This window comes from Barbatula barbatula, assembly GCF_947034865.1.
Source record: "Barbatula barbatula genome assembly, chromosome: 17".
Taxonomy (NCBI): domain Eukaryota; kingdom Metazoa; phylum Chordata; class Actinopteri; order Cypriniformes; family Nemacheilidae; genus Barbatula; species Barbatula barbatula.
Window position 1 is genome coordinate 9,263,149 of NC_136780.1, and position 21,264 is coordinate 9,284,412.

At 38.5% G+C, this 21,264-nt stretch overlaps 1 protein-coding gene across 13 annotated transcripts in view; it reads right to left on the reverse strand.

Moving 5' to 3' along the window:
- The window catches only part of arhgef10lb (Rho guanine nucleotide exchange factor (GEF) 10-like b), a 39,996-nt gene that overhangs the window by 10,737 nt on the left and 7,995 nt on the right, over positions 1–21,264 (reverse strand). For 2 of the 13 annotated variants that reach the window (XM_079477367.1, XM_079477366.1), the window contains exons 2-21: positions 18,586–18,651; positions 16,268–16,555; positions 16,157–16,184; positions 15,636–15,706; positions 13,351–13,479; positions 12,366–12,499; positions 11,537–11,650; positions 10,737–10,845; positions 10,329–10,432; positions 9,976–10,053; positions 9,663–9,842; positions 8,754–8,870; positions 8,146–8,238; positions 7,388–7,558; positions 5,548–5,693; positions 4,826–4,998; positions 3,816–3,931; positions 2,772–2,899; positions 2,367–2,467; positions 2,138–2,259 (exon numbers count right to left, since the gene is read on the reverse strand). In XM_079477367.1, the coding sequence (XP_079333493.1) occupies positions 2,138–2,259; positions 2,367–2,467; positions 2,772–2,899; positions 3,816–3,931; positions 4,826–4,998; positions 5,548–5,693; positions 7,388–7,558; positions 8,146–8,238; positions 8,754–8,870; positions 9,663–9,842; positions 9,976–10,053; positions 10,329–10,432; positions 10,737–10,845; positions 11,537–11,650; positions 12,366–12,499; positions 13,351–13,479; positions 15,636–15,706; positions 16,157–16,184; positions 16,268–16,555; positions 18,586–18,622 (2,439 nt within the window). In that variant the 5' untranslated portion in view covers positions 18,623–18,651. Of the gene's footprint in view, positions 1–2,137; positions 2,260–2,366; positions 2,468–2,771; positions 2,900–3,815; positions 3,932–4,825; positions 4,999–5,547; positions 5,694–7,387; positions 7,559–8,145; positions 8,239–8,753; positions 8,871–9,662; positions 9,843–9,975; positions 10,054–10,328; positions 10,433–10,736; positions 10,846–11,536; positions 11,651–12,365; positions 12,500–13,350; positions 13,480–15,635; positions 15,707–15,793; positions 15,843–16,156; positions 16,185–16,267; positions 16,556–18,585; positions 18,652–20,806; positions 21,170–21,264 lie in introns of those variants that run through there. The other 11 variants (XM_079477362.1, XM_079477369.1, XM_079477360.1 and 8 more) reach the window with 11 other exon arrangements.

Genomic DNA, 21,264 nt, shown 5'->3' on the forward strand with positions numbered 1-21,264 from the left:
CTTGATCTAAATGCTGAATCAACCACAGCTAAATTATTATATATGCAAATGAATCCATAAAATTTACATGACAGATTAGCCTTTAGCACAGTTCCATAGTTAAAGGATGACCTGTTTAGATGAAACAGTGCATATTGTGTTTGAGGAGGCACTTGCGTGGGAAAGGCAGGCTGCTTTAGTCCCTCTCCTGCTGTGAGCCTGGTGCTCGCGCTCTGATGTGCAAAACTTACTGCAACTGTCTCTTTCCGGATACGCGTGGCGGGAACGAGACCCTCGTTTCATCTTAAGCTATCTACTGGGGCCAAGGATTTTATTCACATTTCCATCCATGCATAAAACAGGCGGAATATTTAATATGCACATGAACATGCCCACTGGAATTGTTTATACAAGGTTCCGCGTCACAAATTTTGCGCTGCTCCATCATGTAATTCCACTCATTGAAACTGAAGTGTTGATGGGTTTGTTAAAAGACAGAAGTTTCTTCATGACCTGACAAAGATTTTTATTTGCTTATCTCATGTTATTTTTTATGCGCTGGAAATACGCTGGGGGCTCAGCGAAAAGTTTAGACCCAGACACATTTGTCTCATGGGTGTTTCTCCTGAAGCAAACTTCACATCAGATAAGCACCTGCTTGTCTGTTCCTGCATCCAGGCAGCGATTCTGCAAATCTTTAATCTGCGGTGACGAAGATATTTTCTGCCACACTTTTGGCTTCAAATATTCTTTTTGCAAAAAGTGAAGCTTTCCCACCACGAGACAGAGCAAGTTTAACTAGCTTGATATTTAAGGATTTCTTCTGATCTTCTACTGTATATTTGTCTGTGTATAAAAATATAAGCAAAGACATTATGCATAGGTTTCCCATTTATGTTGTATATCTTATGAAATAAGCAAACCATTCGGTCTGTTCCCCTTTGGACTTTCTTTTGCAAATAGGGATCTTCTCCATTATTCATGACCTACTTTATCTATTTCCTTGCAGTTTTGCCTGCAAAGCTTTGGATGAAATTGTGCGGAATGAGATTGGCCAGTACAGCCATTACGTGGCATCACTATTATGTGTCATGGATAGTGTTTCCCTTGCCAATTCCAAAATCAGAGGAAGAAATCCAATTTATTTACAACTCGGGTGATGTGGGACCAAACGTCCATGATCAAATTCGACAAATTTCAGATCATGTTCTTCAGGAGGATTCAACACCAACCAAGAAAATGCCATTTTGATGAATGAAAACACCAACAAATGGTTTGTTTGGGTATGTTCAGGACCAATGAGCAAAGATGGATGACCGAATGGCTTTTCAATTTTAAGTAAAGACACCCTGGCTCGTGGCATAAAGTACTACAGATAACGCTTAAGACTATATTTATTCTTCATTCTAAATCCTGTGCCTGCGTTGAACAACGTGTCCTAAGGCTCCAGCCGTATAACTTCAATATTTTTCAAAGCAGAACACATCCCAGGCAAACAAAACATCCACTGCCAAGACGGTTAGGAGAGACATCAAAACACGAGAGAGACTGACATTTTCGCTATTGTTCACTGACTCTATTGTTCTCTATGGAACACACATAATTGTGTTTCTGGCATTCAGGTGATGCTAGTTGGCTCTGGTTTTGTGAATTTGGGTAAACAGAATCCTTTTACAGCTCTCAAGTAACTGAAACGAAACCATTTAAACACAAACCACTACTACATGCACCATGAGAAGATGTTTAGAGTCATTTATCTTTTGTGACAACATGCCCCATTCGGGGTGTATCAAGACCAACAGGAGTGCCAAACTCATGGGCACTAAAGAGAACCATCAGTATACAGAAGGTCTGCACTGAATATATAAAATACTGTGGATCAAAAGTACAAAACAGATGTTGTAAAATCAAACAGACCAGAAGGTGCACAACTGCAATGCAGTCAAAAGAAAAGATCAAAGCTATATGTAATTGTAAGGAGAACCATGTTATTTGATTTCGTCACCAAACTCATAAAAACACCACACATACAGCACATTAAAAGTTAAGGAAGCTTTCCAAAGCGAAACAAACCTATAGACAACAGTCTAGAACGTACAGCTTGTTCCTCAGCTCAGTCTCATTCAGTGTTAACCAATGCAAAACACTAAAAAGTTACCTTCAGATCTTGTGCTTTCGGTGTAAATACAGGCACCCGACACGCCAGTAATGGGCACCAGAATGGAGGTTTAGTCTTTTCATCATCCTCTACACAAACCCAGCCAGGCGTGTTCTCCTCTCCTACATGAACAGTAATAAGCTTACGGGAAAGGAAACTCAACACAAACAAATTATCCACTTAGGAGTGAACTATTTTCGTGAACTAATGTCTGAAAGGCCATACTCACTCAGGGCAGTTTTGGCCAGATGCAGACGGTTAACCCAGGAGATTTTGCTAACTGGACTGGGTGTACTGAAGACCACTGTGAAACTGACCGGACGACCAGACCTGTTAAAATATATACATACACTCAATCTGAGAGGAATTAAATGCGCAAATAATATGCATATTGATGAAAAGGTGGCAATTTAGACCATCATTTACTATAGTGGCACAAAAGAGCCTTTAACCAAAAAAGTGACTGATCCGCAAGTCATTTGGGTGTAAAGGATGTCAGAATAAACATCATTTTCTGGTACAAGCCTGATGAAATGGATGAACTGTCACGCCTACGCACATCAGAAAGGATTTTAATATACTGCTTTATTTTATAGCCCATGCCTGCTGGCATCAGTGTGCAGTTGGCTCTTACTTGTCAGGCTTGCCAGGAACCATTAGCCGAAGACGGCACTTGTTGGCACACTGGATCTCGTCTTCTTTGATGCGGACGAGCCTCTGAAGAGCCATGCACCAGTCCTGGCCCACTGTCGTGTTGAGATTCTGTACACGCACACAGGCACATTCACCAAAGACAGTTGTCAGATTGACAAAGTGCTGGTTACTGAATTTAGTGACCTGCTTTTAAGCAACACCACATAATTTAAGTGAGAGAGCAAAGCGATGGGAAGGAATAATTTGTTGGAATGTCAGAAATTGATGGAAATGGGGGAGGAATGACCAATATAAAATAAAAAGAATAAAGACACAATTCCAAATTTCATTTAATCTGCATTTCTAGATGTATTATGGCCATTTCAGTCCAGTTTCTGTTGAATTTCAACAAGATGAAACCTCAGGAGTCACAAACAACAGCAATGTGACACATGAAAATTGTTATCACATACATTTTTGAAAGTGAATATGAACTTGTTTTCTTTGCAGTATTTGGGGTCTAAAAAATGTTCTGTTATTTTGACATGTTTCTCAAGTTTTCTGCAAATAAATGCAAATAGAAACAATTTTGTTATTTGAAATTTGGTAGAAATATTATTAGTAGTTCATAGAATGAAACAAAAATGGTTATGTTAACCTATTACTAGTAAATTTTGAATAATACATATTGAAATGGTCTTGTGGTGGTATATATATATATATATATATATATATATATAAATTATACAGCATCATTTCAAAAAATGATTTCAATTGCAAAAAGGAAACCAGATCTTGCTACATTGTCTATACGTAATGGTGTATACTGTATATACAGACTTTAGCAGTATATAGAACATGCAGTATTGCAATTTTCTTATGATCTGATGACTAAAATACTTATTCACATTTGATTATTACCTTTTTAATATTATGGACATGAATAAGGTAAGATTATGCTTTAATGCACAGTATGCATTATTATATTTCTACTGTCGTACTCTACATACAGTGATACCGCCCAGTGGATCATAAGAGATTTTACCTGGTAAGATCCCTGCAGGGTGCCGACTAACAACGTGACTTCCTCCACCACTGACAGATCATGTTGTAGCTCCTGCAGTTCCTGAAACAGCCGGGGAGGTCCCAGAAACAGCTTTCCTGAACAAACAGCATTTCCATTATAATCTCTACTCATATTTACATTAAAGCAATTTGGGTCTGAAATGGTGCGCCTGCAGCAAACTTCTGCAGTGGAATTTGCTGTTCATTTAATGCTGTAATTCCATGCAGTAATTGCATCACGTTGAAATCAAAACCCAAACTCGGTGGGAAAAAAGTTGCTGATGCAAAAATGAAAAGACAAAAAATCATCCAAGGATTTTGTTAATTTGACACTCTGACAGTGAGCATATATTTCCCCTGCTGGAGAATATGAGCTGGGATTTGCTTTGAGCCCTGCAGAGGCAAAAGGTTTTCTGAACAAGATGAATGCAGATGGAAGGCTGTGTGCAAATTAGTTCTGGGATCAGTGGATTGTGAAAGGTAGAGCTGGCTTAACCGTGAGAAAATGGAATTTGTGTTGTTTAACAGTGTTAGAGATCGGATGAAATCTATACATAGGATTGACAACAGGATTGATTTTAAAACTATATGAACGTGGTGGGAAATATACATCTTTTCTCACCAGCCACACTGGCCGCAATGCAGAATGTTACCAGATATGGTTTTATTTAAAATGTATAACTCGACATGAAACCGAACTGAATGCCTTTCACCTTTGACTCATTTTGTATTAAAGTGATAATTCACCCAAAATAAAAATGCTATCAAATTCAAAACCTATATTACTTTATTTCTTCTGCAGAACACAAAAGAAACTATTTTACAGAATGTTGGTAACCGAACCACAGCAGGTCCCATTCATTTGAATTGAGATTTTGTGTCCATACAATATAAGTGAATGGGTCACACAGATTTGAAATGACAACAGGGTGAGTAAATAATGACATATTTAAACATTTTTAGTAAACTATATCCCTTTAACATACCAACCTTGATTGTTGGTGGAACTCGAGCGTTTGCTGGCGCTCTGCTGGAAGACGCTGTCTTTGCGCTGGGGCGTCTCCTGGCCCACCTCCACCACCTGAACCTGCAGCAGGGGGGCGGTCCACTTAACTGCGTATTTTGGACCAACAGGGACCAGGCTGCTGATATCTGGGGGGCCCCTGATTATACAAACAGAAACCGCTTTAAGAATGCAGGCCAAGTCAAACTCGCAATTACACCTAATACCCGATTCAAGAACTTCTGAATGATAGTGACGAATCAGACGGGCAATTAGGCTTTTGTGATCAGACGGATTCCCAGGGAGCCTAACACCCCTACTGAGATTTTAGGAAATTGCTATTTATGTATTACTCTGTTGTGCATGATCCGCATTGAAAACAGTTGGATGAGATTGAGAAGCGGTGGAGAACTTTGAAGCGTCTGTAAAATCACCCTTATTTAGTGTCTTTGAAAACAGCGTGACGCAGTGGAAAGCGTTGCCAGATTGAAGAATGTTACCTTGGCCTGTCTAAGATGTTATCAATGCCTGTTTCAATGTATCTACGTATCAACCATAAGAAGGTTAAAAGGAGGATAAGAAGAAGTGACAACTTTAATCCATAAAACATGAGATTAGGTTTTGTAGAGCAGTTAACAGATTTATAATTATATATATATATATCAGTATTAAAGCCATTTTCTGTTTTTGGATGTGCAGAGATACTTACTTCGAATTGATGTTTGCACAGACGAGCATGTCATTCAGGAGAAAGACTTTACGTTCCTTGGACTTGAGGACTTGACCCTTCTCACCGTAGACCGTCTCAATCAATGTTTCGCACAGAATCAACTGCTTTTGATCGGAGCTCAGCTGCTGTTAAAATAAAATAAAAAAGATGAAAACCTCCTGACATAACACTTGCATCACCTGTCTGTACATCTCTCCATACTCCTAATATGAGGAGACTTTGAGGTAAGTTTCTTTAATCATCCGCCTTTAAATAATTTAATTGCCAGCTGTCATATCCTGGAATGTATCAACTGCATAGCTGAACTAATCTACAGAGGTTAGATTGACAGAGGTTACCTCTGGGATTGGAAAAACAGGTGAGCTGTCGCATATTAGCATTTGCACATTCAGTGTTCTCTGTGTGGTGCAGTTGTTGAGGGAAATAAGAGCACTCTAGTGGGAATAGTGGGTATAATATAGATTACATCTGACAAAGATACTGACTGGTAGCAGAACTTCACCTGCACATAACCTAGATAATAAAGCCAGACAGCTAGCTGGTGGTTAATAGGTTAAAAGGTCATAAATGATCAAATCAATTGGTAATGGCTCAATATTGTTTCTTTAGTGACACATAAGATTAAAAACTAGTTTTTGACAAAAGACTGTACACACCAGTGAGTGCAACATCAGTCAATAGTATTTTTAGTTTTTCTGTAAGAGACACTTAAGGGGAGAGTTCACCCAAAAATAAAAATATCATCATTTGGTCACCCTCATGTCATTTCTAACCTGTATGACTTTCTTTCTTCTGCGGAAAAAAAAAGATATTTCAAAGAACATTGGTCCCCTTTGACATCCATTATATAGACACAAAATCAGAGACCTCAAAATACGTTAAGCGATTTAAATATTTCTCAAAATAGCTCCTTTTTTTTATTCACAGAAGACATTTTGTATATATTTGCTGTCCTTCTGAAACCTTGGATGTCCAAATTAGTTTTTTTCAGGAAATAGAATAAACACTGTTTATCAAAGGTGACAATCACTTTTTAATACTTTTTATTGGTTAGATATTTGCAAAACCCAGTCAAACACATAAAAGGTGACTAAAAATAATGATTTATGGCAAAAAAAATCACGAATCAAGGTGTAGTGAGGTAGGAGGGACGAGAGCCGGTGCGTGAGTGATAACAAGCGTAAGCTGTAAGTGCACCAAGGAATCACGGAGGAGATCAGGAGAATAAGAGGACGAGCGACCGGACGGTCAGTGAGAGAGGACCAGGCCTGGCTTTTAGTTATGGTTTGTGTGTGTCGCTGGCAGTCGCCGTGAGGGGGCTGCCGGCTGTCTATTTATGTTTATATTTATTTATTAAAGATGTAAAATGTTTGCCGGTTCCCGTCTCCTTCCTTCCTTTTATGGATCTTTGTTACACAAGGTTTCAGAAGGACAGCAGCTATATAAACATGTAGACACATGCATGTTTTGAACAACGTGGGCATAAACAAATTAGGAAATGTATTTGTCTTTTCAACCCGTAGAAATTGACTATATATATATAAAATATAGTAGATGGATTCACAGATAATAGAAATCGACTTAAACCCACAAAATTCCAATTTTGATTTAATGGGATCTCTAACATGTCCCACTCTAAATACTTTATTGACAAAAAGCCATCCTGCCAAGGAAACTTTATCATAGAGATATTTTCAGAAAGAGCAAATGAACAAATAAACATGCACTGGCACAGACAGCTCATGTCCTTCACCAGTTAAATGAAGCTGCAAAGCCAAAACAATCAGTTTCAGGCTGTGTGTTTGTGAAGTGCACTGACCTTGCTGAGGTTGCGGTCGCTGATGCTACGAGCGAGCTGCTGGATCTCAGCGAGCTGCTCTGCCAGACGTTTCTGCTCGTTCAGCTTTTCAGCAAGAGTCTCGAGCTCAGTGAGGGCCAGCTGCAGAGGAAGCCTGTCCTGATGCCCCACAGGTGTGTTCTTCAGCATGTCCTGAGCAACATACACATATCTGCATTTGTTAAATTCAGTTCCAGGTCTTGATGATTCCTGTCTGTAGTTTATTCACAGCTTTAACACCATCTGCAAGCTGGAATTAGTATGACTATGAATCACCCACAGGTAATGTTTTACTTGTATTATAACATGAGAGGGACTATATCTTATAAATGAAGGGTTGCATTAAATGTTTCACAGCAATTTATTTTATTATTATATGGCAACCGCTATGCCATATTGTGATTTAAAACTACCAGGCTACTGTATATCAAACCTAAATACACCCATGTGTCCATGGAAAAACCTAAACCAACAACTGACTATATGCAAATTAAGTTATTGCATGCAAGACCGATCATAAAAAAGAAGTGACAGCTTGACAGCAACATATCATGTGGTATCATATCATGTAATTCATGTAAATGCATGCTGTGTGTGTATTGCTTCACTATCAGACTTACTTTCACTTCTCCACACAGAACACAGTCTGAGGAAATGCCACCGAAATAAACGCTTCCTTGTAAAATGTAACTTTCTTAAGGTTATTTGTGGTTTGTCCTTAAAACTTTCAGAGCACCAACCTGAAGCAGCAATATGAATTGAGGAAAACGCTGAATCGGTTTGACCATCAGACCATAAAGAGTGATTCTGTCTGCACTCGCGGCCTGTTTCTTCTACAAAACAGAAAAACACACCAAACAGGATAATCCCAATATCATCATCCAGCATTTAATTCAGGGTTCACACACTTTTGAGCAATAGATGTTCACGACTTTTCCAAGACCGTTTCAGTTCAGTGAATGAATTAATACATTTTAGGATTAAAAGATTAAACATTAATACCTTTTTGACTCTGTATGATTTGCTATGAAATATCTATTAAAGAATCTGACCGATTCTGTGTCCAAAGAGAACAATCGGCATTGCAAGCTAGTTTTAGTCTTGTTTGTAATGCACTCTACACGTTGTTGAATTATCAATAATGTTCACGACTTCTAAGATTTACTTTCATTACTTTTCCAGGCCTGTGATGAAATAAATCCTGATAGTTTCATGCTTCCCATCACTTCTCACAACAGAACTCAATAACTACATGGTACACGGAACAACCTGAAACAAAGATATCCAGACAGGATACAAGAAAATCGGATTTAAGATTGACATGCAAGAGGACTGATGAAAGGTTTACCTTAAGAAACTCCAGGAATGCTGGCTTGGATATACAAGCTTTCTTGATGAGAGCCATTGCATTGGTGAAGTTGTTGACATAATCACTGTACACATCTAGCACCATTGACTTGGAAAACTAGAAAAGAATAAAAAAAGGCTCAATAAAGTTTTATATACAAAGAAAGACATAACAATCCACAGCTAAGACATGACATGACTTTATATGTACTTAAAGCTCTAAACGATGCTCATCTTTGATGATACAAACTTTATTTGACCTACATTCTTATATTCCAAAGCTGATTCACTACTGCTTTAGAATGAACTACGTAACCATCTCAAGCAGAATGTGCTCAGCTGCAGAGGAAATATGTGGAGTTTAAATAGAACTGCTGACTGCTGGTTTTCCATATGCAAGGGATGATCCCTTAGCACAAAAGGAAAGATCATGATGGAGTATATTGGGAGCACGACCCAATGTTAAAACTAAAAATGCTGGTGACACTTCAGTATAGGGAGCAATTCTCACTAATAACTTGTTGTTATCAGCATGTCTACTATTGGAACATTGGTTTTTTATTAGTACTTAAAAAGCACATATTCTGCATGAGCATATTCTACATCCCTAATCTTACCCAATACCTAAACCTAACAACTACCTTACTAACTATTAATAAGCAACAAATTAAGATCTTATTGGGGAATAAGTTGTATTTAATGGTTTGTTAACAGCGAGAATTGCCAAAATGCCTTCTTTTCCACCATAATATTATTAACAAAGATAAGTAACACACAGTGGTGCTTTCAAAACATTGTTTGGCAGCCTGTCTCTCAATAGCAATATTGACTCAACCCGAGTTAAGCCTGAGACCTTTGGCAAAGACAGAGAGCATGTGTTTGTAATAAAATAGAACATCGTTTAACGTACAGAAGCCACAAATAGGTCTCCAATTGTCTCGGTATTGTCCCATTCCGCTACACGAGAGGTCAGTGCTATTTGAAACATGGAGTGGCATTGCACAATCTCCTTCAGTCTGTAGAAAATGGGTGGGATCTTTTTCAGGCTTAAGATCCGGGGCTCCGCCTCCATTAAAGGCTTTTTGTACTCCTAAAAATATAATACAGACGGTCACTTTTATGCTCATATTTTGTAGCTATGACATCCAGTCAGACATTCACAAATTAATACATTTTTATTGAATACAATAGAAAATGTCAGTTGTCAATATTGTGTTACTAACCAGCAATATTCTCTTGAGGGAGTCTAAGTAGCTTCTTTCACTTTGGATAATAGAGCCGAGAATATGACGTCTAACAATCTGTGAAATACAAATAACAGAAAATGCAAATATGAAACTAATGTTAACTGAAGTCATATCAAGGGTTTATATGTCCAAATACAATGTGTCCAATAATTTGTCCACTATGTGTAAAATAAGGTGGAAACCCAAACACTAAAATTGTTTCCACACACATCTGCTTTCTACTGCTTTTACTTTTTCACACTTACTGAATTAATAATATTTTAACCATATCGCTAATAGTTTTACATTTCCATACCCATAGAAACCTCAATACCCCCCCCAACACACACCTGTTGGCTACTAAGCCCCTCCGGCATTGGAGACAGCTGAGGTGGAGGATGCTTCAGTTCAGAAACAGTCACATCCAAATATCCAGAATCATCTTCTGTGTCATCTGCACATTTACAGTAAAAAACACAGCTAGATTTTCTATCCCGGTTGGCATCAACGAACATTTCAACATCTTCCATCTCCGTTCCATTTAGATCAACTGTAGCACCGCAATAAAATATGCTAGGATCCTCAGATGTACCACACCAAGAGCTACACAGTCCACTTGCTATTTGTTATTTCTACAGAACGTTTCAGAACATCTAAAGGGACATTCTGTTACTAATATTCACTTCTGCACTGTAACCTACCAGGTGTCAGAAAACACCAGATTTGTACAAGAGGAAATGAGAGTCAAGAAGTCAAACCTGTGCAGTCTTTTTTACTCAGGAAGGACACTTTGCGCATCATGGCTATTTTGGTCTTTTCCAGTCCATCTTTCGTGCCGTTCCTAGCAGCTTTCATGAGCTGTTGAACCTACGGGAGGAGAAGAGAGAGACCGGTTGAGTGGTTGAGGACAGTGAGAAACAAAATGAATCAGCTTTAGTGTGGCGATAAAAATAAAATAAATAAAATCCTGTTTGTGGATTAGTGTGCTCAGCACAAGGGCAAACCCTCAAGGTCCTCTGCTGCGAAAGTGCAATACTCGGTGGATTTAAGACGGTTTCATTTTCTATTTTAAAAAAAGCACTGTCTGTTGAGCAATAGTGGCCATAAAGGACTAGTCTGAACACTATGGAAATGATGAATGGGACTAAATCTAGATCTAAACTAAGAGTATATAGTGTAGTATAATAAATTTTTTTAGTAATTTACAATTCTTATAAAGCTCAATTCTTATAAAGAATTATTGTGGATTTATTGCTTAAACATCTTCAGATATATTGACTTGACATGTTTCAACCTCCTGTTTTTTCCATTTTTCCACTAAATATGTTCAATTTAAATGGGTGAACACAGAGAACACATGTACAAGAGAGTACCCATTTTGTTGTATTAACCTCAAACAGGGCCTGTTTAAAAGGAAGACATTTGATGAAACTTCCCAAAAAAAATCTGTACAATTCGTCAGATGGGGGATGACACGTCATCATGGTTATGACACAGAAACACAAAGTTGACATGTCCCATGTTTAATGTCTCAAAACTCTGCCACTGTAAAAAGTACCTTTATGTCATAGCTTTGTTTGAGCTGCCCGACATCTCGAGCCCCTAAACGCATGGCTAGCTCACGCCGGGTCTGGACACAACGCTGCTTCAGACGCCGCACATCTGGAGAAATCTATATCCATAACCGCAAAGCCACGCACGGCCACAGAGAGCAGGGGGTTGAGTTGAAACAGCGCAAATAGAAAGAAAGGCAAAAAAATAGGGGACAAAGAAAGCAAACAATGAGATAAGAAACAGACGAATATATTGAGGCGCGTGGGAAGCAGACACACAAGCAGACAGTGATAAAATCAAGGCCAACAAGAAGGAACGAATGGGAAACGTAACAGCAAGGAAGCAAGATGAGAGATAAAGCCTCATGAAGTGTCTGTCTCTGTTTACAGTAGACGAACATCACACTATTACACTAACTATATAGTCACATATTAACGCTTAAACAAAACTACCCATGTTCTGACTGAATAATGCCTAGTCTGTGTTCTCTGTTAGTTTGATGAAGGCTTTCTGTACCTGTTTTACGCATGACGTGCAACATCTGTGGATTAAGACGTGATTCTCTGCATGCATCAATAGACTAATTAAGAACAGGAACAGGGTAAAACAAAGCAAGGAAAGAGAAGCGAAAGAACCCCACTGCAAAAAAAAAACTTTCCTTTTTTCAGTTGAAGTATGTCGTTTATGTGCCACTGGGGTCACCAACCGGAATTGCAAAATGAATCTGTTTAATAGAAGATAACCTAAACCATCCCCTCCACCTGCCATTGGTCTGACAAACAGATAGCCCCGCGCACTTCCAGCGTATTGATAAATAAACTATGCGTTTGTACCTTATTGCGGGTGGGCTGCTTGGTCTCGCTGTCTGACTGCTCATCATAACTCTCAAACTCGCTGGAACCCCAGCCGTTGTCTATCAGCCCAGATTCGTCAGACCTCTGCACATCCTCGTAGATCACATCGTCCTCTGTGACAATGACACAAAGACAAATTTAAGACAGAAGGTGCCAACTGTCAGATGTCATAAAATGACAACTGCTGCCCAGTGTTGGGTAAATTAAATATTCAATAGGGTAATTCGATAACTCTCTCCAAAAAATATTTTATAATTTATTACTTTCTATATCCTACCTCAACCTTGATAAGAAGTGATTCAAGTATAGACATGAAATGGCTCGTTTAATCAATTCAAATAAATTATATTAAACAAAACTACGTCAAGTATTCTTATAACTGACCAAAGTATTACAAATGTACATTAAAGCATATGTTTTAGAGCTAGAGCTTTTGATGTCACTTCCACTTTAATTACAGTTAGAATTACTTTGTAACTAGTAACACTAGTAACTAGTAATTTGAAAAGAAATTCCTATTGCTATTCTGACTTTGATAGCATTTGAGACATTGTTGACATCTCGTCTGAGACCTTTAGATGGAATGTGAGATTACCAATGTTTTGTCTTCGCAGATTTGTTTTGAAAAATGACTTAAAGAGAACACAAAAGAAGATATTTTGAAGAATGTTAGTAACCGTACAGCACCAGTACCCATTCACTGCTATTGTATGGACGCAAAACCAATCCAAGTGAATGGGTGTCGGTTACCAACATTCTTCAAAATATCTTTGTTTTTGTTCTGAGGAAGAAAGAAAGTCATACTTTTTTGAAATGATAAAGGCGTAAATGATGACAGAATATTCGTTTTTGGGTAAACTATCACCTTTATTTGACCTCAAAGAGATTTGTAACATATTATTCATATGAATGGTGACTATTGATCTAGATGGTTTGTACATGACACCATTATTTTGACACAAACCCGCATCCGGTGGGGTGATGTTCTCACAAGGAACATCGTCGTAGATGACCTCTGAATGAGAGGGAGGAGTACTGTTCACCTGCGGCTGCTCTGGAGATGAATCTCCCTCTGACTCAGAAACAGGTTTCCCTAGAAAAGAAAAGTCTAGAGATTCATTCATATAGTCACAATAGAAACAAAAGAATAATTATGTGCTAATCTCACCTATGCTTGAGTGCATAGGTGAGAAAGGCTTGGTAATAATATTCAATTCTGAATCATACATTAGACTCAAAGGGAACAAATAAGAGTTGGGGCGTGACCTTGAACAGGCTGTAAATTATTAATCTGTCTGTTAGCAAATGGTTGTTGTTCCAAATCTGTATAGATGTCTTCGTTCTGATGAACACAGAAAAGGCTATTTGGAAGAATGCTTGTAACCAAACAGTTCTTGGTCACTATTGACTACCATAGTAGGAAAAATTACAATGGTAGTCAAAAGTGCCCCAGAACTGTTTGCTTTTCTACATTCTTCAAAATATCTTATTTTGTGTTCAACAGAACAAAGCAATATTCCTCTTGTGGTAATCATTGGTGGTTGGGTTACAAGCATTTTCCAAATATCTTTCTCCGTGGTCATCAGAACAAAGACATTTTTACAGATTTGGGATAAACTGTTCCTTTAAGCCCAAAATGGATTGAGAACTGAAGTGCTAATGAAATTCAGAGATAAGTAAATAAAAGTACATTCATAATCCTTTTGACAACAATTTGAGCTGTCATTCTGACAACTATAAAACCAACACATATCTACATGAATGCTGGATTGACTCTAGACCGCAATCGTCTGTACCGTGACGGTGTAGAGATGTTTTTTTTACCTTCTGAGGATTCATGCTGAGTCTCCCGCACAGAAAGATAAAGTACCTCAAAGTGACATATTCTTTCATCTATTTAAGCCCATGAATATCTGCAGGTTAGATCTTGACTACTGTCTGAGAGAACTTTATAGGGAACCCATTAATTAGGAGTGGAGATGTAATAAAAAATACATATTTTTCCTGTTTCAAAGTTATATTTTACGTTGGAGACAAGTAAAGCTTCATTAAAGGGATATTGTTTGCCCCAAAATAAAAATGTATTTACTCATCCTCTTGTCATTTCAAACCTATATGACTTTCTTTCTACCGCAGGACACAAAATATATTTTGAAGAATGTTGGTAACCAAACAACGGCGGTTTTAATTTTTGGGTTAACTGCCCCTTTATGGAACTAAAAAGGTGTAGCAGGGAAGGGGAGATGCCAGGTACGACACTTACAGTATTACCAGTCGTGGCACAACAACACACTGTACTGTCAACATCAATACAGAGTGCTAAGGTTGGTCTATCTATAGCCTGAGGCACCAGGCCCAAAATGATACACGATTCATACAGTCTGAATAAACTACTCGACAGGGTTGTCAATTGTAGCTACAGTTTGGTAAAGGACCGGGTTTCCAGCTAATAAAGTCTAATAAAATTACAGCACATGGTTGCACAGCTATTCCTACTATCCTGGGCAGTGTACCTTTATGCAGTCGCAAAGTGAGCTCTGAAACCACACTGAACCATTCCTGAGAGCGAGCCGGTGCTGCACACATATAGCAGACACATCTGCTGTTTAACAAGCAAGAGACACATTTTTGACAGCTGAATTGCTGATTACTTCTTGGCTTTGGTTATCATAACCCAAACATGCTTGATTTTTTTTATTGAAGATTGCGCAATTTTACAAAAAATTCATTGTGGATGTGGACATCCTCTTGAATGTATCATTAAATATGATTCATTGTTTGATTCGGGTTTTTATAATCACTTGTTTGATGATATTTCATTATAGTGAAAGTCTCCACCCACGTTCTTCTGATTTGTTATGTTGAACTAAGTGTGGACATTTAGCCCGGGTGGGTTGTTTTCCTCCCGTGAGTCTGGATTTGATTAGATGCTGCTATTTTTCAGATCTCTGGTCTGGCTTCAGACCTGTGCATTTGACATTAGTGTGGATTTAAAGAACGTCCTCCAAAGCCAACAAACCTGTCTTTGCAAGATCTAAAGCATCTATAGGTTTCTTCCGAATAGCTGTGTAAGGGCACTCACCTGGAAATGAATTACATTAGATTTGTAAGATTCTGGTGTGTGATAAACAGTCTTATCCGACTCTTGAGTGACATCGTCCAGACAGGCAGAAAGATTGACCTCAAAATTCTGATATTTATAACCAGACGTAAAGTATGGAAATACATATGTAAGCTAGAGAGTAGTACCTTCGTAAATGTAATTTTTCATAATGTTTGATGGTTCTTCAGGTACTCGAGGCTCGGCTGAGATGGAACTCCTAAAAGATCACAAAAATGCAGAAATGTTGGAATACGGACACCTCCATGTTTACTCTAATGAGTAAAAAGTGTTGGCTAACACTCACATCACAAGGCCACTAGATGTCACTCTAGACAGAGTAAGTTGTTGGATAACTAAACATCAAGAACAGTGCTCACATTCTTTATCAGGTAAATTATCAACCAGAGATCCAGCAGTGAAAATTTCTGTGACGTGGTGCAGACAAATATTTATTCTGACTAACCACCCATGTTCTGCTAATGCGCATGTGCACTAATGTGAATAAAAATATAAACATCTTATATATCAATATTTTTTCGTGCACCAAACACTGTATATATTTATCTATAAAATAGTTTATTTAAAGAGCTCAGAAATAAAGTGTTCTCAACAGGAATATAAGGATCATAAAATAAGCTGTGCATGTACACAAAGAAATCCTTCTTACCCATCAGGAGACTCTCTGGATACCATGTCTACAAGCAGAAAAGTCAGTGGATTTACATACAGAAAAACAAACTCATAAATACATTCAGATACTAACATATTGCATACTAACCAGGGCATGTCACATGCACTTGTGTGGGAATGTCCTGGTCCTCCTGCTTAATTTCCTGCTGCGTGACACGCTTCATAGATTGACAATAAAGTGCATTTGGGTCTGTGCTCCCTTTAGTGCTTTCTAAATGCTCAGCTTCTACATTAGGAGCTTCTGGTTGTTTTATCTCAACTGTATGATGTTCATCTTCACTGTCATCAAACTCAAACTTCTCCCCAGTTTCTTCATCTTCGTCATCCTCATCTTCCTCCTGCTGGGGCATCTGTGTCACACCGGTGACCAACGACTCTGAAATAACACAAAAGATTTGCTCAATATTGATTATAACGAGAATTTACATTTTCTAAATGAAAAGTCAGTCAAAGATATTGTAATAAGAGTTGCTGGGGTGTTTTAAGTGGTTTCTAGTGCAAGCATGTCTGGTTGCTAGGAGGTTTCTAGAGTGTTTGAATCGAGTTTAAAAATAGGGAACAAACTTGTATATCTTATTTCTTTAGTAATGTGTTTATCGGTGTGCTCACTAAGCCACAATAAGGTCTATTCTTCTACTAAAACTGCATAAATAAGTCATTACACAAACTGCCAGGCAGCTACATTTGTATTTCTGTTAGTCAAAAATACAGCATGTTTTTTCATAACACTCGAGACAAAAGACCACCTCCTTGTGAGTCATTTCTTCAAAACAACACCCAAAAACGCAGTTGAATGTGCAGATGTGGCCACCCGCCCCATCGCCAGAATACTGTTACAACAAACACAGGCTTAATGCCACTACTCCCTCCCTCTCCCAACACAACATACCACAAACATTGACTGAATGATCAAAACAATGTGTTGTTACATGCACCAACAGTGTTTTGAGCTGACTCCTCACAGTAATGTACTGACATCGAGACAAATCTATTTCTGAACACTTTAATATATTGTTGTCGAAACACACAGCAGTTCTGTATGGAAGCCAAAAGCAAAGGAATACAGATTACAGGATGTTCAGAAGTGGACAGTGAAAAACAGACCATGTGATCCACAGGATTACACATGTGACCATATGTTCTCCGCACAGAATATTTAACAGAAACTACTTTTCACTTACGTTAAGTGCTAAAGTGTGTTGTGCAAATCTGAGGCATGGCAGCCATTATAACTGTCATGGTCCTGCCTCAGTCACCTCTACATTTGCACCCTGACTTTTTGGAAGCCAACCAACAACCAATACTCACCCATCCCCCAAAAATCCTTATAAACACAAATTTTACAAAAAATGTTTGCTCCTACGGTCTAACTGACCTCATAAACGGACATCAATCAGTTACTCGTCTCAATATAAACACACATGATTTTAAACCGCTCCAAAGTTCACCGAGCTCAGGTGCCAAACAACATTCAATCTAAGAACGCTTAACAATCGGTTACCCCGTCTCTTGTCATCGCCCTCCTCTCTCCAGCAAAAGAAGGAGAATCTCTTAGACCCTGCCAGGTGAATTTTAGGTGACGCTAGAAATTTGAGAGACTGTCTCATGCAAGCGGTCTCCATCACTGCAGGGTGGATGTGTGTCAAGGGCAGGTGGCATATGGAGTTGCTCTGATGCAGCATATGGTCAGCTGCGCTCGGTGCTGCCTAGCCCTGGAGCAGTTTCTCAGGCTCTCTGGAGATTAAAAAGGTATAATGCCGTATTGCCTCAACCAGAGACGAAAGAGTGTCTTTAAGAGAGATGTTTCCCAAACCGTTTTCTATTATGTTCCTCCCCAGCCCCATTAAGACTCAAGTACTTCATCAACAACAAACCAGACTCCTCCAACAAAATGTGCTCCATACTCATACTGTACTGGATGTTATTAAATATGTTATTATTAAGGAACTTTTATTAAATGCTATAAGTTACTTTTAAACGAAACAACAAGTGATACCTTATATGAGAAAAACTTAATTTGTTGTATATGCTTAACAAAGCTTAATCTGACGTGGTAAGTACCTCCTTCAATCTGTTTGAGCCCTCTTGTGGTACACATACCACCGGCTGGAAATTAAGGTTGAATGGGTTTTAACTTTGTGTACCGCGGTATACCAGGTATAGAAGATGACGTGCGTGTCCTTTTAGGCTCTTGTGATTAGGTTTTGGCTTTGTTTGAAAAAGCGCACCCTAATGTGTCACGAAGAAACATCCTTTGTTTGGGCCTTGTTTATACCGGACAGTGTGTTGGGGAGTGTGATGTCACACGCACCTCCTCAAACAATTTGGCAGACCTACCACTTTACTCATGGTATGACTAAGCACTGGGTTCAGTAAGTTTGTATTTTTATCAAAGTTTGTGCTTACCTTTTTGAGGGGGGTTAAAAGACTGTGGAGACTCCATCAAGTTAGTTTGCAGTCATGTCTTCACTCCTGTAAAAGAGAAGAGAGTTAATGCACTGGTGACACAGACAATGTTACTTTATGAATGATTGAAATAATCATTTATTGAATACCTATGTATATATATACACGAACTATGTATTATTCGTAAAAGGACAGTGAGCCACAGAGTGACTAGACTTTATATACGATTAAACTCCATATGTAAATATCATTCATGGCTGTAATGTAAAAGGTTTTCCTCCAGTTGTTAAAGAACATTCCAGATAACTAAAGAAATCTGTGTGAATTGTTAAATTCCTCAACAATGTTTGGCAAATCCAGGCTTGCCTCCTTCAACTACCCCTCCCACATTCACTGGGAAAGGCTCTCTGCATGTTGCAAAACACAAGACAAGAGGAACGACTTGAGGGTGATACTGACAAATGCGCTGAGGAAACATCAGGTTTTCTTAAAGTGATAGTTCACCCAAAAATTAAAACATAACGCTTCGTCGTGTTTCTTTATTTCATATTACTTTTATTCTTCAAAAAGCACCAAAGTGTTCTCTCTTAAAGGAACAGTTCACCCAAAAATGAAAATTCTGTATTCATTTACTCACCCTCAAGTTGTTCCAAATATTTATAAATGTGTTATTTAGATATTTAGAAGAATGCTTAAAACCAAACAGTTATTGGCCAACACAAAATAAGATATTTTGAAGAATGTAGGAAAGCAAACAGTTCTGGGGCGCTTTTGACTACCATTGTATTTTTTCCTATACTGTGGTAGTCAATGGTGGTGAAGAACTGTTTGGTTACAATCATTCTTCTAAATATCTTTCTCTGTGAGTAAATTACAGAATTGTTTTTGACGAACTGTCCCTTTAAATGAAAGTGGATGGGTACTAGGGGTTTTAATACCTGTAAGTTGCTGTGCACTGAACATCTTCCACAACAACCATCAGAACCGATCACTAAGTGTTTTGCGTGGAAAAGGAGCATGGATATTCAGACATAACTGACTCTTTTACGTTCCAGAAAAAAAGTCACATGGGTTTCTGTAAATCCGAGGGTACAATTGTGTCATCATTTACATTTGAGTGAACTAATCATAGTCAAAACCAGCATGTTGAAATTTATAAACAGATGCATCATCAGTACAGTATTAACGTGTCTAAATGAGATGTGAGTACTCGAGGTACTAATAAAGCTCCAGCCAGCAGTGGAGGTCAGTGTGCACTGTGCATTATTCACTAAAGAGAGTGGACAGAGCAGGACCAGACTGGGACCAACAAAGACAAACCGCATCTGTCTCAATCCACTCAGCGGAAGCACAGCAATTGTAGAGTAAAGCGCACAGCTTTAGGTCCCTACACGGACTACAATGACCGGCCCAGCACCCAGCAACTCCCAGCCTCCTTTCAAATATATAACACATGCATCGCCATGGATACCAGCACAATGAGGCAAGCATCTGGACCCAAAACCATATTAACTCTCTAGCCCAGTCCTTTGAAAACATTCTTTCTTACACTGCTATCCATGTCCACTTCCTGTTTAGGTCAGGATTTACGATTGTAATTAATCCATGAAAGCATATCCGTAATGTGAGAAGGAATACAACTAACAATTAAAATAGGCTACTTAAATTTAATTCAAAATGGCCATTGCTTGTGGGTCAGCTGACATGAAGTCAATGTGTTCGTGGGGTCTAAAGAAAAGACCATGAGAAGGCTTTCAGATTAGCTTTAGCATTGGCTGACAAATAACGGCAACCTGTGCATATAGTAAAACATACAACCATCAGGTGACGCATGGCATTATTTTATTGCATTTCCAGCACACTACTAAAGTTCCCTTCTCATTTATGTCTGTATGTTTATCCATTTTAACAGCTAGCCAACTAGAACATGTACCGTCTGTCAAAAACCTCTTTAATGTTATTCATATCACTTAATCTGCACGTCACATATAAAAAAATCACTTTCTTCATTATTAGAAATGTACAACTCCTTTATTATGATGCCAATAATCTCACTAAATCGAATCTTCAAGCGTTTATATTACATATAATATTGAATAATATAGTCTTTAAGATTATTTACGATGCATGATAATAATCAATAACTACAGCTTTGTAACTCTCACTTATCCCCCACCCGAGTTTTATTTGCATTATAATATTTTCATATGTAAAACCGTACCTATTAAATCCGTTTCCAAGGAAAGACTTACTCACAAGCCGGCTTCACGTCCCTCAAGTGTCCCCCTTATATTGTCCTTATTGATCACAAGTTATCAATACAGGTCCATTGTCATGTTGGCCCCCATCTTTGCGCAGTGCAGCCATCTGTATGAACCTACAATTGATGACACCACAGTTTCTTCCTTAACAAGCACAGCAGAGCAGTTGTAAAAGACTGATGTCAATTGTTTGCTTCAGGTGGAGGAACAGACTTCCAGTGCATGATGTGAGACGGCTACGAAAATGAAACTCTTCAGCTTCTATTCTTTTCCTCAGTCCCTCCCTTTTTCCTTTCTTTGCACTCCCTTCTTCCCCCTGCCGTACATCAGGAGAGAGCCTCCCTGTGGTATGCAAATATTCAAAGACCCAACCAGCCAATGGCAGATTTCAGACACACAACCCCACCAATCACTGAAC